Source organism: Rhincodon typus, chromosome 43 (genome assembly GCF_021869965.1).
Source record: "Rhincodon typus isolate 14 chromosome 43, sRhiTyp1.1, whole genome shotgun sequence".
In the NCBI taxonomy this organism is placed as follows: Eukaryota; Metazoa; Chordata; class Chondrichthyes; order Orectolobiformes; family Rhincodontidae; genus Rhincodon; species Rhincodon typus.
Window position 1 is genome coordinate 6,360,205 of NC_063374.1, and position 14,838 is coordinate 6,375,042.

Here is a 14,838-nt window from a genome sequence, read left to right on the forward strand (position 1 = left end):
TTAGGGTGGATTGGCCGTGCTAAATTGTCCCATAGTGCCCAGGGATGTGCAGGTTAGGGTGGGTTGGCCGTGCTAAATTGCCCCATAGTGCCCAGGGATGTGTAGATTAGGTGGGTTATAGGGGGATGGGCTGGGTGGGATGCTCTGAGGATCGGCGTGGGCTGAAGGGCCAGTTTCCACACGGTAGGGATTCTATGAATATGTTTCGAGTTGAAATGGTGCCAGAAGATTGCTGAAATGTGATAACAGATAAAGAGTTGCCTATGATCATGGGATGTTAAAATGACTGTGGAATCATTAGATTTGATCTGTATGGTCATGTGCCTTGGTGTGATTAGATTTTTTTTCTTCTCTCTCTTGCAGGCTGGGACTGGGATAGTTAATGGCCCGAGCTTTGCTTCCCGTTCATATTTCTTTGACAACCCTCGTCAGTTTGAAGGTGATGACTGTCCCTGGGCAGTAGGATCTCACAGCGAGCAGGACAGGTATCTTTCTTACTTACAATTCCCATTTCTTCTCATTCCTCCTTTTGGGTTGGTGAAAAAGAAATTGTGTTTCGGTAGTTGGTCAGAGTTTCTTTGTGAATGTACCAAGCAAGGTGGACCAAGGGGAGCCGGTAGATGTGGTGTATTTGCATTTTGAAAAGACACTTGATAAGGCACCACCATAAAAAGATTTCTGTGCAAGATGAGACTCTGAACATCCGTCATCACATTTCAACAACCTCTCTGTGCCAGTCCAGCTCAACCCAAAGATTGTGGTTTAAACAAACTTGTTGGACTATAACCTGGTGTTGTGTGACCCTTTTGCTCACAGCACTGGGAAGGGAAAGGCTGTATTGATACAGGATTGGTTAACTAACAAGAAATGGTTGGCAAACTGGTGGAGTGCCATAGGGATCTGTTCTGGACACTTGAGTATTTACTATAAGTATTAATGACTTAGATGAAGGGTATAAGGCTACTTTGTAGCCGTGCTTGCTGATGATACAAAGAAAGGTAAGAGACCAAGTTGTGTGGAGATATAGAGTCCACAAAGCGTTCCGGATGGGTTAAGTGAATGGATAAGGTGTTGGTATACTAGATGGTCCGCTTCACCACACCATCCATGCCAGATCCCTATTGGAGAAAGGGAAGACTGCTCCTGAGAGTCCTCCACGGGGAACCCCCTCCTTTTCCCGATGGCAGGATGGAGCACCACTGAATGTCTGAATGAGGAAGTGGAAAGTGCGATGATGCTGTGGCTTTAAGAAGTTATTTTGTCCTTTTTCTCTCTTACCTGATGAAGGAGCAGTGCTTTAAAAGCTTGTGATTTCAAATAAACCTGTTAGCCTATAATCTGGTGTCATGTGATTTCTGACTTTGTCCAGCCCAGTCCAACACCAACACCGGCACCTCCACATCCCGTTTTTTATTTTTCAAGAGAAGTTTTAAGACCAAGGCAAACACCTGTCTAGTTGGCATGCCAGTAAATTAAACAACTTGTGAGGCCTTGGGCTTTTTGATTTTTTTTTAAACATAAGAACAATAGAAGCAACCTGGAAGGGTGTGGCCAGCTCTCACCAACCAGGATTTCTAGTTTTTGTTTGAATTTTTAGCTTCGGCAGAAGCTGCTGGAGTTTTTGAAGAAGTAGAAGCTATCTTTTCCCACACTTGATTACTGCTGGAAGCTGGGGTTTCTCCCTCTGCAGCTGGCTTACCTGTGAGACAAATCAATTTTTCTGAAATTTGTGTATTTGCTAAGGGGTATGTGCATGGAATATAACTATATTAGAACAGTTTGTTCATAATAGTTACTGTATCTATTATTCTGTTAAGTCTTTCAATAGAGTTAACTTATTCAAAGTTCTTCCTTTTGTTGTTGTATTTTAACTATAGTGTTTAAATAAGTTGTGTTTTGCTTAATGTCGAGTAGTTTGACCAATCAAATGCAGCACGTTACATTTGCCTTTAAAATAAGAAAAAGTTGGGGTCTAGGCTATCTTCTTAAAATATTTTGAGGGGACCTGATCTGGTCCATAATGAGGGTGTGCAGTAGCAGCAGCACATGGAGGAAATTTCTCTGTGCAGTGTGGAACCAGAGTGCAAGTCTTCCTTTAGACTCTATGGAGTAGAGGCCAAACTAAACGAAATTTAACAAATAAGCAAGTGGCCGTCCCTTATAGATGCACCATAACAAAATTCACATCCTGGAAGTAAAATTGTAAGCATGTGTGTTAAAATTGAATTGATGGGGAAGGCAGTGCACTTCCACTCGGTGGTGCCTACTGGTATACCAGTGCACACTGTATGTTCCCTTTCCAGGGAAACACAGGCAAGGATGTAACCAAGGAAGAGAGGCCTTCATCAGGCCCAAGGAGGTCCTTTGATATGTGTGTGCCCACTCTCTGCACCGCGTGGGCACAGATCAGGAGCGTGGGCGGAAGTTTCAGTAGTAACCGCTTCACAATAATGAGGAATGGACTGTAACCTAACATAATCCATATACACATGGAACACTGAGGCCCTGAGGCTGTACCATTAAACTTTTGTTGCTCGGTCGGGGAAAGCCTCCTGCTCACCACCGCATGCTCCCTCTCCAGGAATAGCTGGGTGCAGGTACGATGTTATATGAGAAAAAAAAGAGGGGCAAGCAATTGAGTGTACGATGACGCTCCCCTCCCACCATGGATTGAGCGGGGCACGGCCGTCTTGGCTAGACCCAGTTGCAGAGCCACAAGACAGGGCTCAGATCTGTCAGCAGTCCCATCCACAGGTCCTCTCGGCACTGGAGAGCCAAAGATCAGGAGCTTGGAGCCGAAGTGTAGCCAAACATTGACGAGCAGCCCTGTCAGGAAAAGAAAATGGGAGCTGTAACCTAACGCAACCTGTTCTGAGGAAGGGTCACCGCACCCGAAACGTCAACTCTGTTTTCTCCTTCACAGATGCTGCCAGACCTGCTGAGCTTTTCCAGCAACTTTGTTTTTGTGATACCCCGTGTGTACATTGGACGCTGATTGCTCAAGGCTGCAAAAGATACAGCCCGGCCTGGGAGTGCCAGTTTAATCTCTCGTTGCACACAGCAGCCCTGTGCAATATCTTCCAGCCCAAACTGCTGATGTTAAAGGGCAGAACTCCCTTACAGAGAGGCACCTGTAGAAGGCAGCCCCAGTGTGTCTCGGTGGTGGATGAGGAAAGGGAGGGCGTGCAGCAGCCTGTACGGGCAATAACTGTGTGCTGAGCGCACGCCTTCTTTCATACAGTGCATTTTCCAAAACAATCGATCTAAATTAACCAGATTAAGGGGTAATAGCCCCCTTAAAGAGGCATAAGTCTACCCTTATATTTACGCTGTGTGATCTTAACTTTAGTGATACGATTAACATCCCATTGATATCACCCTTTTCTCTCTCTCTCTCTCTCACATAGTCTATCGAACAGTCTCCAGCGCAATGGCTGGTATGGCACCGATAGCAGTAACGTGGAACCAGCCTGGTACGAGGGAGTGTCCCAGCATACCACCGCACCTTTACTCTTTGCCAGAGACCACATGCAAGGCAGCAGCTTCTACCACACATTCTACTCCACTCCACAGACGTAGGCGCTCCATGTATTTCAGTGGGACACTCCGATTCGGCGAGCAGCTTGTATTTTTGTGTATCAGCGTTGTAAAACTAACCGTCTCTTGGAGGAAGCAGGCGAAAGGGACTGCTGACGGAATTTAAGCTAGTTAACCAAATGTGCGTTTTTAAACCGATACTGGCACTGTACCAAACCGGTCCGATAAGTTATGAATTTTCCTTTTCGGAAGCTACCCTTTTACCTTCCTGCTGAACAGCAGCCGCCAGTTGCTGAAGTAAGAACCGTGCAGCCAGCCCTGGGCCGAAAGCAGAGGCTGTTTTCTATCTGACAGGATTGCTCAGGTTAGCTACTTCTCCCCTGCTGTTGCCTCGTTCTCCAAACCAGTGGCCCGCTTCGGTTCCCTGGTCGTTTTGAATGCGAGAGTTTAACTATCGAGGGTGACAGTGGGCGCAAGCAGAATTGACATTTCCTCCCGCCCTGTGGTGTCACTGTAGATTGATTGTGGAAAGAGGCCACTCGGCCAGTCGTGTCTATGGCGGCTCTCCTTTGAGCATCGGTGCCGCTCTCCTGTCGTCATCCCCTAACCCCGCAAAAGTCCTTTTCCAAATAACTAATTAGTTCTCTTTTGAATATCTTGATTGAACCTGCTTCCACCACACTCTGAAAAAGTGCATTCCAGAGCCTAACCCCTCATAATGTGGAACATTTTCTTCCTGATCACTTTTCTTTTTTGCTTCCTTTACTAATTATTCCAAACCTGTCAAGCTTGAATACTTCAATCGGATCTCCCCTCACCCTTCCTCTTCAATGAGAAAAGTCCCAGCTTCCTGTGCTGTACTGTTCTACGTTCTCCAATCTGTCTTCAACACTGAAGTTCCTCATCCCTGGAAACATTCTTGTAAATCTTTCCTTCACATTCTCCAGTGCCTTCACATCCTTCCTATACAGTGGTACCCAGAACTGGATGCGAGATTCCAGCTGAGGCCTTACCAGGTCTTGGTTCCACGTTAGGCTAATGGCTAACTTTACATCTGTTGCCCTACTTGCCCGCAAGCTTGTGTGAACTTTTTCACTTAAAGGAGTTACAAATACTCAGGACCAAAATATAGTCAGCTCACAGGACCACATGATTGGGCTTCTAGGGAGATGAGAGTTTAGGCTGGGGCAAGTTAGGTGAATCAAGTAAATGAGGTTCTGGCCTGTAATGGTTAAGATTTGTGCCTCACCTTCTTGCAAGATTTGACAATTTTAAGGTACATATAATGCAGCTAGATCTGATACTGTCCTCGCCTGCTCCTCTGTACCTGGGTCTTTTTTGTAGCTGGAATAACTGGATTAGAAAGTGGCACCAAGACTGCGGAGGGTCTTGTATCTTCCCTGGCTTCTAGATGTTGGGAGTAATTGCAGTGTCGTCCACCTCTGCTGAACCCTGTAAGACCAAGGACTGGCCCAGGGCCTCAGTGCGCTGGGTGGCTTGCTACCCACACTTGCTACTATAATAAACCATCAAGGCTCGCAGTGGACTCTGATATAAAGGCAGGCGAAGAGGAGCTTTGATATGCCGGCCACGTGAGTCTTTTTGAAGCTCTTTGACCCTCCTCAAATCCAATCGCATATTTGACAAACGCACGTTTACTTATGCGTAGAATATAACAAACTAGTACAGGTTTAACACACAGTGGAAGGTATCCTGACAAAGTATCACTGTTGATGAATCCCCTCGATACAACATATGTTATCTACGTTTTCTTGTACGCTATGGAACCAGACTGGTGACTTATGTTAACGTCTGTAAACAAATCTGTATGAAGTTTGCACTGTTAGAGATGCGTGGAGCTGGAGGAACACAGCAGGCTGGGCAGCATCAGAGGAACAGGAAAGTTGACGTTTCAGGTTGGGACCTTTTTCCGAAGAAGGGTCCCAAACTGAAACGTCAACTTCCCTGCTCCTCTGATCCTGCCCGACCTGCGGTGTTCCTCCAGCTCCACACTGTGTTGTCTCTGACTCCATCATCTGCAGCTCTTACTATCTCGAAGTTTGCACTGTTTTTTTTCCTCCATACGATAGCATTTGCACCCTTCAAGGCTCTAACCTTATTGGAAAGTGAGATGATACATCCTAATTTATTTTTAAATCTTTTTTTATGTGAAGCTTTTTATCCTGTCTGTCTGGTTGCCTCACTTTTGGGGGCCAGAGTCGTTTCCCCCCCCCCCCCCCCCCCCCCCCCCCAAAAATTGGTGACAATTTTAACTTCAAGGCCACTCCACACTAATCCACTTGTCGTCTTTGTGTCTCCCCGGCTGTGGTAGCTGACACTCCTGGGGTTATCGTCCCTTGGGAACCGGGACCCCTTCGGCTATCTCGCTCAAGTTCCTCATGCTCCACGTGTGAACCGAAGATGGGATTGGCTGGACAGCCATTAGAAATTGGACGCCGGCTACTTTGTGTCCCCCAGCCTAGCTACTGCCCAGACTGAAGTCCGATAACTCCGTACAGATGGAGAAGTGCCCCCGGAGCATTTCCGTTCTGTATGTAATCTGTGCCTTCAACTGTTCAGGTCCCAGAAAACATGTGGAGACTGCAACCAGACACGCAAGAGGAATTGAGATAGCAAGGTGCAGAGGCCGGAAATGTCAGCCTTCCTGCTCCTCTGATGCTGCTTGGCCTGCTGTGTTCATCCAGCTCTACACCTTGTTATCTCAGATTCTCCAGCATCTGCAGTTCCTGCTATCTCTAACGCAAGAGGAATTGATGGAGATTAATTGACGAATTTTTATATATGGGTGTTAATCTCATTTGCAGTGGCGCCAAGGTTTTTATATCTGTAGTCCTATATTGGCACAGCTGAAATGTGGAATTTTATCTTGCTGGAAACCATGGGAGACATGGGCTGGCACTTGCGACTACTCCCCTATAGCCCAGTGAGTTGGGAGTGAAGCACTGATTACTGTGTTCCGATATTTTATATCTGACTACAAGTAATGCAACTTTTCTTGATAATTGCCTTAGTGACCTACCCAAGCACAGTTTATTTTTTAATTTGTACTGGTTACTGTACCCTAACTCCCGGAGGTGTTTTAATAAAGATTACTTCCTATCAATGGCCAGTGAGGAGACTCATTACAAAACACCAAATGTACCATTTTAGATTAACCCAGCTTGCCTTTTAGTTCTTTGGTTACAATGCACAATGTCCACTGATTTATATGTTCTGGCACTTTTCTTCCTTCTGCCCCTTTCTGTTGCACATTACTGGTAAGTAGTCAATGTTCTCCTCTCAAGTGTTGCATTGTCAGAAACCGATGGTTGTTGAAACCTAATTAGTTAGAATTCTTTTTATTCATTCATATTGGTGAGGCCAGCATTTGTTGTCCATCCCTAATTGCCGAGGGGGTAGTTATGAGTCACCCACATTGCTGTGGGTCAGGAGCCACATGTAGGCCCAGACCAGGTAAGGATGGCAGTTTCCTTCCCTAAAGTACGTTAGTGAACCAGATGAGAATAAAGAAAGGCTGGAGAGGCTGGGACTTTTTTCACTAGAGCGTAGGAGGCTGAGGGATGACCTTATAGAGGTCTATAAAATCATGAGGGGTATAGACAGAGTTAATGGTTGGTGTCTTATCCCTAGGATAGGGGCTTTCAAGACTAGGGGGTATATTTTTAAGGTGAGAGGAGAAAGATTTCTAAAGACATGAGGGGCTTTTTTTTTTTTACACAGAGGATGATTAGTGTGTGGAATGAACTTCCAGAGGAAGTGGTGGATGCGCGTACAGTTTCTCCATTTAAAAGATACTTGGATAAGTACATGAATAAGAAATCTTTGGAGGGATATGGGCCAGGAGATGGCAGATAGGGGACTAGTTTAGTTGAGATTATGTTTGGCGTGGATTGGTTGGACCAAAGGGTCTGTTTCCATGCTGTATGACTGTGTGACTATGACTCTGTAAGAGCAGGAGTACGCCACTTCACCCTTGTATTGTTAGATAAGATCATGGTCGATCTGATTGTGGCTTCAGATCCACCTTCTTGACTGCCCACCGTGACCCTCAGCTATGGAACATCTATATAACTCAAACTCAAAGATAATCAATGACCATTTCTCCATTCCTGTCTGGGAATTCCACGGGTTAGCAAACCTTTGGGTGGAAAAATTGCTCCTCATCTCTGTCTTACATGGGAGGCCTGTAGTTTTCAAACTCTGATCCCTTGCTCGAGACTCTGTCATAAGGGCAAACACCACCTTCGCATTCATCCTGTAAAGTCCCCTTGTGGTCTTATACGTTTCGTTAAGAACACCTCTCAGTCTTCTAGACTCACAGGATTAGTTGACTCATTTGCTTCCTGTTCCATGCCAGTTTGGAATTAGAATAAATTTCTCTGCTTCATCCAATTTTCTCTAGTGTTCACTGACACAAGAGTTCATTGGTACTCACTGGCAGTGACTCATTGTGTTTAATCAGTCAGGCATATGATCAGTTAATTGATAGGTGAGTCTTAATTCAACTACGAATTTGGACAAAATGCCTGAAAATTAATATCTTTAAAGGGCATGATGCGATAGACAGAAGAATGTTAATTAGTTAAATGGATCTTTTATGAGGATAATTTTAGCTTGCATTCTATATAAAGCCATCTAGAATCTTCATCCTGAACTGATTCACAACCTCTTGTGGCATTGGTACCTCCTGTGACATTTAGATTGTAAATAGTAATTTTTGTTTTAAAGCGGGTGACTGGGGAATGAGGAATTATCTGAAAGAGAACCAACCCTCAGTCCATGGACAAAGTTGCTCAAGTCCAGCCCACTGACTTTGTATCAAGTGTGGCAAAGATTTTTCTTCCCGTTCTAGACACTGCTCCTTGATGTAAGGATTGCCCCTGAAAGGTCAGTGTGGTTTGTTAACAGAAAAGGTCACTAATATCCGAACGGAGAAAAGAAGTGAGGCCTTGTTTTCAAAAACCTGGCCAAATGTGGCACAGTCTTTTAATATACTCTGTCGAATTCTCCCTGTGGAGAGGGAGAGTCATAGTCATAAGGCACGGAAACAGACCCTTCAGTCCAACCGGTCCATGCCAACCATTTTCTCAAACTAAAACAAAAGCATGCAACATGCGTACTGTAACCTCGAACATCAGTGCAAACAAGAGAAAAACCAACTAAACCAGGAGATCCAGAAGCTCAAGAACGAGCGTCTAGCTTTTACAATCTACATTCGATAGAGTAAGAGAAGCTAATATGATAGAAATCCCACATTCGTCATAGAGTCATACGAACATATCCTTCGGTCCAACCAGTCCATGCCGAACATAATCCCAATCTGAACTAGTCCCACCTGCCTGCTCCTGGCCCATATCCCTCTAAACCTTTCCCTATTCATGTTCTTATCCAAATGTCTTTTAAGCGTTGTAACTGTATCCACATCCACCACTTCCTCTGGCAGTTCATTCCACACATGATCCACTCCGTGTTTTTAAAAAAAAATTGCCCCTCATGTCTTTTTCAAGTCTTTCTCCTTTCATCTTAAAAATATGCCCCCTAGATTTGAACTCCCCCACTCAGGTGGGAGGGGAGACCCCAGCCATTCACCTTATCAATGCCCCTCCTAATTTTATAAACCTAAATAAGGTCACCCCCTCAACCTCCTACACTCCAGTGGAAAAAGTCCCCGTCTATCCAGTCTATTTTTATATCTCAAACCCTCTATTCCTGGCAACATCCTGGTAACTCTTATGAACCCTCTCCAGTTTAATAATATCCTTCCTTTAGCAGAGCGACCAGAACTGGGAACAGTACTCCAGAAGACAGAGGCCAAAACATCAGAAGGTTACAAGGACTTTAGATATAGCTCTTGGGGCTAAAGGGATCAAAGGGTTTTTTAAGGGTTGAAGTGTCGTGGAGAGTGGACAGGAAAGTGGAGCTGAGGCCGAGATTAGCCACGATTGTATTGAACGAAGGAGCAGGTTCGAGGGGCTGAATGGTCTACTCCTGCTCCTAATTCTTAAGTCATTGTATTCAGAGGACCAGAGGGCTGGTCTGTACAGAGTGGTATTAAGTACAAAGGGATAAGTACGTGAGGTATATAAAAATGAATGATTTCTTTGCCAAAAGTTGGGGGCCAGTTTGTTTTATTTTCATGAATATATGTAGTAATATTGACTTGGAAAGTTCTTTAGTGAATCTCCAACAAGGAAGAGAAGGCTTTACACCAGGATTAGAGGGTTTGAGATATAAGGGAGAGGCTGAATAGTCTGGGGCTATTTTCCTTGGAGCGTCAGAGCCTGAGGGTTGACCTTTATAGAAGTTCATAAAAATCATGTGGGGCATGGATAGAGTGAATAGCCAAGGTCTTTTTCCCAGGGTAGGGGAGTCCAAAGCTAAAGGGGCATAGGTTAGAAAGGACTTTACAGAAAAAGACTGATCTTTATTATGCACCATTGCTATTTGCAATTTTTTAAATGTAATTAAACGCCTTGGAGTCATCACTTGTCCTTAATTGACACCAGGTTCCAGTAGAGGTATGAACTGGGTGCAGAGAGCATTCATTCACTCTAAATTTGAAGATTTGATTTATTATTGTCACTTACCAAGGTAGAGAGAAAAAGTTTTGTTTTGCATGCAGTACAAGCAGATCATACCATACAAAGTGCATTAGGGTAATAGAACAGAGAGAGGAATACAATGTTACAGCTGCAGAGAAGGTGCACAAAGAACGAGATCAACATTAAATTTAAAATTTGACAGGTCCATTTAGATGTCTAGTCACAGCAGGGAAGAAGCTGTTCTTGAAGCTGCTGGTCCATGTGTTTAAGCTTTTGTATATCCTGCCTGACAGAAGAGGGTGGAAGAGATTATAACCGGGGTGGGAGGGGCCTTTGATGGATGCCTTCCCGAGGCAGGGGGAAGCGTAGATGGAGTCAATGGATGGAAGGCTGGTTTGCGAGATGGAGTGGGCTGTGTTCACATCTCTCTGTAGTTTCTTACAGCCGTGGGCAGAGTAATTGCTGTACCAGGCCGTGATGCACTCGAACAGAATGCTTTCTATGGTGCATCAATAAAAATTGGATTTGCTGTTACCCAAAAGCAAATCCTGTTCGTTCCCGGAAATAAATGCAGCTTATTTTTCTGTGTGCGTTTTTCCTCTCTTTCTGCTGTTCATTGCAAGTGGACGTTGTCAACCATTTCCAGCTTTAATACTCCCGGGTTGAGCAATAATGTTACGCTACACTGGGTGTTGGGGTAAAGGGAGCATTCCCTCAGAGATGGTTCAAACCTGGTGTTGCACTGATGGTGGCTTGATTCTTGTAGTTACAATGACCATCGATCAGACAGGTGATGTCATGAAATAGCAATACATTTGCAAATGAGAGCTTGTATTTGTATTGTAGTGCCACCCATGCAAACTATTTGCCGTAAGAATCTTCCTTGTTAAAAAGTCCACACTCCAATAAAATAGGGAAATGAAAGAACATCATTACAATTGAAACCTGCTTTAAGGATAAATGAGGAGTATAGTGCATGAATGTGTAACTAGTGGTAGTTGCAGGACAAATTGTGTGCAAAGAAATCTGTGGCAACAAAAATAAGTCGATCAACTGATGTACAGAGGGATCTTGGGGTTCATGTCCATAGCTCCCTGAAAGTGGCTTCCTGATAGGGTGGTAAAGAAAGCGTATGGTATACTTACCTTTAATGGTCGGGGAAATGAGTACAAGAATCGGGATGTTCATGTTGCAGCTGTATAAGACTTTGATCAGGCCATGCTTAAGAGTATCATGTTCATTTCTGGTCGCCACGTGATGAGACGGATGTGGAGGCTTTGGAGAGGGTGCAGAAGAGGTTTACCAGCCTGCGTTAGAGGGTATGGGCTATAAGGAGAGGCTGGAAAAACTCGGGTTGTTTTCTCTGGAGCGGCGGAGGCTGAGGGGAGACTTGATAGAAATCTACAAAGTTACGTGATGCACAGATAGGGTCGACGGTCAGAATCTTTTTCCCAGAGTTGAAATGTCAATACTAGGGGGCATGTATTAAAGGTGAGAGGGGGAAAGTTTTTTACACAGAGAGCGGTAGGAATGTGGAACGTGCTGCCAGGGGATGGTGGTGGGGACAAATACGATAGAGGCGTTGAAGGGGCTTTTAGATAAGCATATGAATATGCAAGGAATGGAGGGATATGGACCATGGGCAGGCAGAAGGGATTTGTTTAATTTGGCGTCATGTTCGGCACAACATTGTAGGCGGAAGGGCCTGTTCCTGTGCTGTTCAGTTCTGTGTTCTAACTGAGGGACAGAGGTTTATAGGAATCCCTATAAGGGAGCCACTCGGCATAAAATAACTGCTGCAGACCAAAGCAAAAATAAAAGAATTGCTGAGGAGATTAAAAACAAATGGCATTTTGACAGTGGAATAAACGGAAGGGTTCAAGGATATCTGGTAGAGTCACCTTTGTCCTACCAGACCATGGGACTGCTCTCTCATTAGAGAGAGACACCTGATGGTGGTTTAACCTGAAGGTCCCCGCACCTCAGATGAGGGGAAGAGGTTGAGAAGAAGAGCCCTCTGCGGTATCCTTCTCTAGCTCAGATCCCTTCCAAGCCTGTATTCCCGTGCTACAGAACGTCAACCTGTCTGTATCCTATAGAAAAGGGATCGACCCAGGGGTTCTGATAGATGACCTAAGGTTTTGGAGTAGATGTCGTACTTTGGCACTGTGAGGGCTTCTAATTTTGCTTAATGAGCCATGGATGAGAAGTTTTCATTTTGTCTGCATAAAGCCAGCAATGAAGGATAGTACAGTACTAATGTTGCTGGGCTAGTCTGATACCCTGGGGCCAGGACTTCAAAGCCTACCCATGGTGGCGGGTGGAATTGAAAAGAAGGATCTTGTTGGCGCAGTGTCTGGGCTCAAGTCCCACTTTCCTGGGAGGCAAGTCGAAACACATCAGCAAAAAAATGTTGGTTCAAGTAACTAACGAATTAGATCCAGTCCAAACAAGCACAGCAGATGTTTGTTCCAAAAAGGCTAAAGCCAACCTTGACGCTATGAGCTAGTGAATAATGTGAAGAGGGACTGTAGATCTTTCAACCACAATATGTACAGGTATGAGTCTGCATGAGTGAGGTTTTTGAAGAGCTGCCTCTGGGAAAAACTGCACCTCATGCACCAAGGAGTCAATGCCTTCAGCAGAGAAGAATGCTGGATCTTTAAACTGGGATATCTTTTATATATTTAGAAGCCCTTGACTAGCCAAACCAGTTCGGGCTATTTTTTTTAAAAAAAAATATTGACACAAATTTCCTGCTTTCCTAACACACCCATGTTTTGGCAGAATCTCCCATTATCGAATGCTCCACCCCCCTTCCCAGAACTCATGTATTCCCTGCCTGTCCAGGTTTGCTGATAATTCCTTGGAAAAATAGCATGAAAAATCAGGCAAGTAATCACAGATAAGTAACATTTTACTCTATCTTCTCTGGGGATGAGATGGCAGAATTCACACTGGTGCAGATTACACCCTCTGGAAGCTGTTCTCATTGCCTTTCTCTATGAGGTAGGTGAGAGAGTGATGGGCAGGGCAGCCTGTTCTCAATGTGTACTTTTCATGTCTGTGACAGAACTCATGTGGCTGTTTTTAACCTCTCTAACTATTTCCCCTGGAGTGTTGGAGGCTGAGGGCTGACCTTATACAAGTTTATAAAATCATGAAGCACATGGATAGAGTGAACAGCCAAGGTTTTTTCCCCAGGGTGGGGGGGGAGTCCAAAACTAGAGGGGCATAGGTTTAAGGTGAGAGGGGAAAGATTTAAAAGGGACCTGAGGGGCAACTTTTTCCCACAGAGGTTGGTGTGTTGTATGGAACGTGCTGCCAGAGGAAGTGGTGGAGGCTGGTACAATTACAACATTTAAAAGGCATCTGGATGGGTACATGAATAGGAAGGGTTTAGAGGGATATGGGCCAAATGCTGGCAAATGGGACTAGATTAATTTAGGATATCTGGTCGGCATGGACGGGTTGGACTGAAGGGTCTAGCTCTGTGCTGTACATCTCTATGACTCTGCTGTCGAAGTGCTGTCTATATGGTTGGAAAACACATTTGCGGAGAGTCAGGGGATCAGGTCATGGTCCTTTACCAGCAAGAAGTTGGGTTCAAAGGCAGACAGTTATGTGGAGGATATGAAACTTCTGTGGTACTCGGCATTTTGAATTTTGCTTTAGTTTTCGGCACTTCAGTTTCGGTCCTGCAACCGCTTGCCGTGTTTACACATAAGTCTCACTCCATCAGGTGCTGGGATGCAGAGAAGCTAGGCACAGTTCATGTATCCCGTGACAACGAGTCACCTCAGCTTCTGGAACAAAAGTAGCTTCAGTTTGCAGGGAGTAAGAGCCTTGATTTACCAATTCAGTTCATGACTCAGTGGGTAATCCAGCTTGGGTGGTGTAAATTTTGTAGGATGGCAGGTAAAGTAGAGGGGAGCAAGTTGGAGCCAAATCAAGGCGGTTCTTCTGTATCTCAGAAGTGAAAACAGCAGGTGTTCTAAAGCTATTTCGAGGTCGTCAATTGCTTTCTGTTCCTGGACATATGGGAAGTGCTTTGCCACAATTGCTTATTGAAACAGAGACTACAAATCATTTGAAAGAGTACTGGTAACCACCTCCAAAGGAAAAGGATATGGGAAATGGACAACGGAATGGCATGAGACTGAATAACTCCAATTGATTTAGTGCCAGTAAGAAAAGTACAGTACTGTCCCTACAACATATTTCTCAATTCCTGCCTTCCCCAGAAATCCAAACAATTGTTTTTATTTTCAGCAGCTTTCTTGACCTTAATTTCAACTCATTTTTTTTTCCTCTCTGAGACTTCAGTGCACGATTATTTGATTTGTTTAAGCCGCTCTTGAGTGGGTATATTTGAGCCATTAAACTGAGACCTCCATCTGGGCTGCACAGTGGCCCAGTGGGTTAGCATTGCTGTTTAACAACGCCAGGGACCCGGGTACAATTCCACCCTCGGGCGATTGTGGAGTTTACACGTTCTCCCTGTATCTGTGTGGGTTTCCTCCGGGTGCTCCGGTTTCCTCCCATAGTCCAAAGAGGTGCAGGTTAGGGTGGATTGGCTGTGCTAAGTTGCCCTATAGTGCCCAGGGATGTGCAGGTTAGGGTGTATTGGCCATGCTGAATTGTCCCATAGGTCCCAGGGACGTGCAGGTTAGGGTGGGTTGGCCGTGCTAAATTGTCCCATAGTGCCCAGGGACGTGCAGGTTAGGGTGGGTTGGCC

The 14,838-nt window shown here is 44.9% G+C and overlaps 2 protein-coding genes across 2 annotated transcripts in view; both read left to right on the top strand.

The window, feature by feature from the left end:
- The window catches only part of LOC109936336 (integral membrane protein GPR137-like), a 42,842-nt gene extending 36,181 nt beyond the window's left edge, over nucleotides 1-6,661 (top strand). Inside the window, exons 8-9 of the mRNA XM_048619756.1 lie at nucleotides 364-485; nucleotides 3,408-6,661. Of these exons, the coding sequence (XP_048475713.1) occupies nucleotides 364-485; nucleotides 3,408-3,579 (294 nt within the window). The 3' untranslated portion in view covers nucleotides 3,580-6,661. The remainder of the gene's footprint in view (nucleotides 1-363; nucleotides 486-3,407) is intronic.
- A 6,260-nt stretch (nucleotides 6,662-12,921) lies between these two features.
- The window catches only part of si:dkeyp-115e12.6 (centromere protein F), a 43,987-nt gene continuing 42,070 nt past the window's right edge, over nucleotides 12,922-14,838 (top strand). Inside the window, exon 1 of the mRNA XM_048619698.1 lies at nucleotides 12,922-12,991. The gene's annotated coding sequence lies outside the window, so the exon portion shown is untranslated. The remainder of the gene's footprint in view (nucleotides 12,992-14,838) is intronic.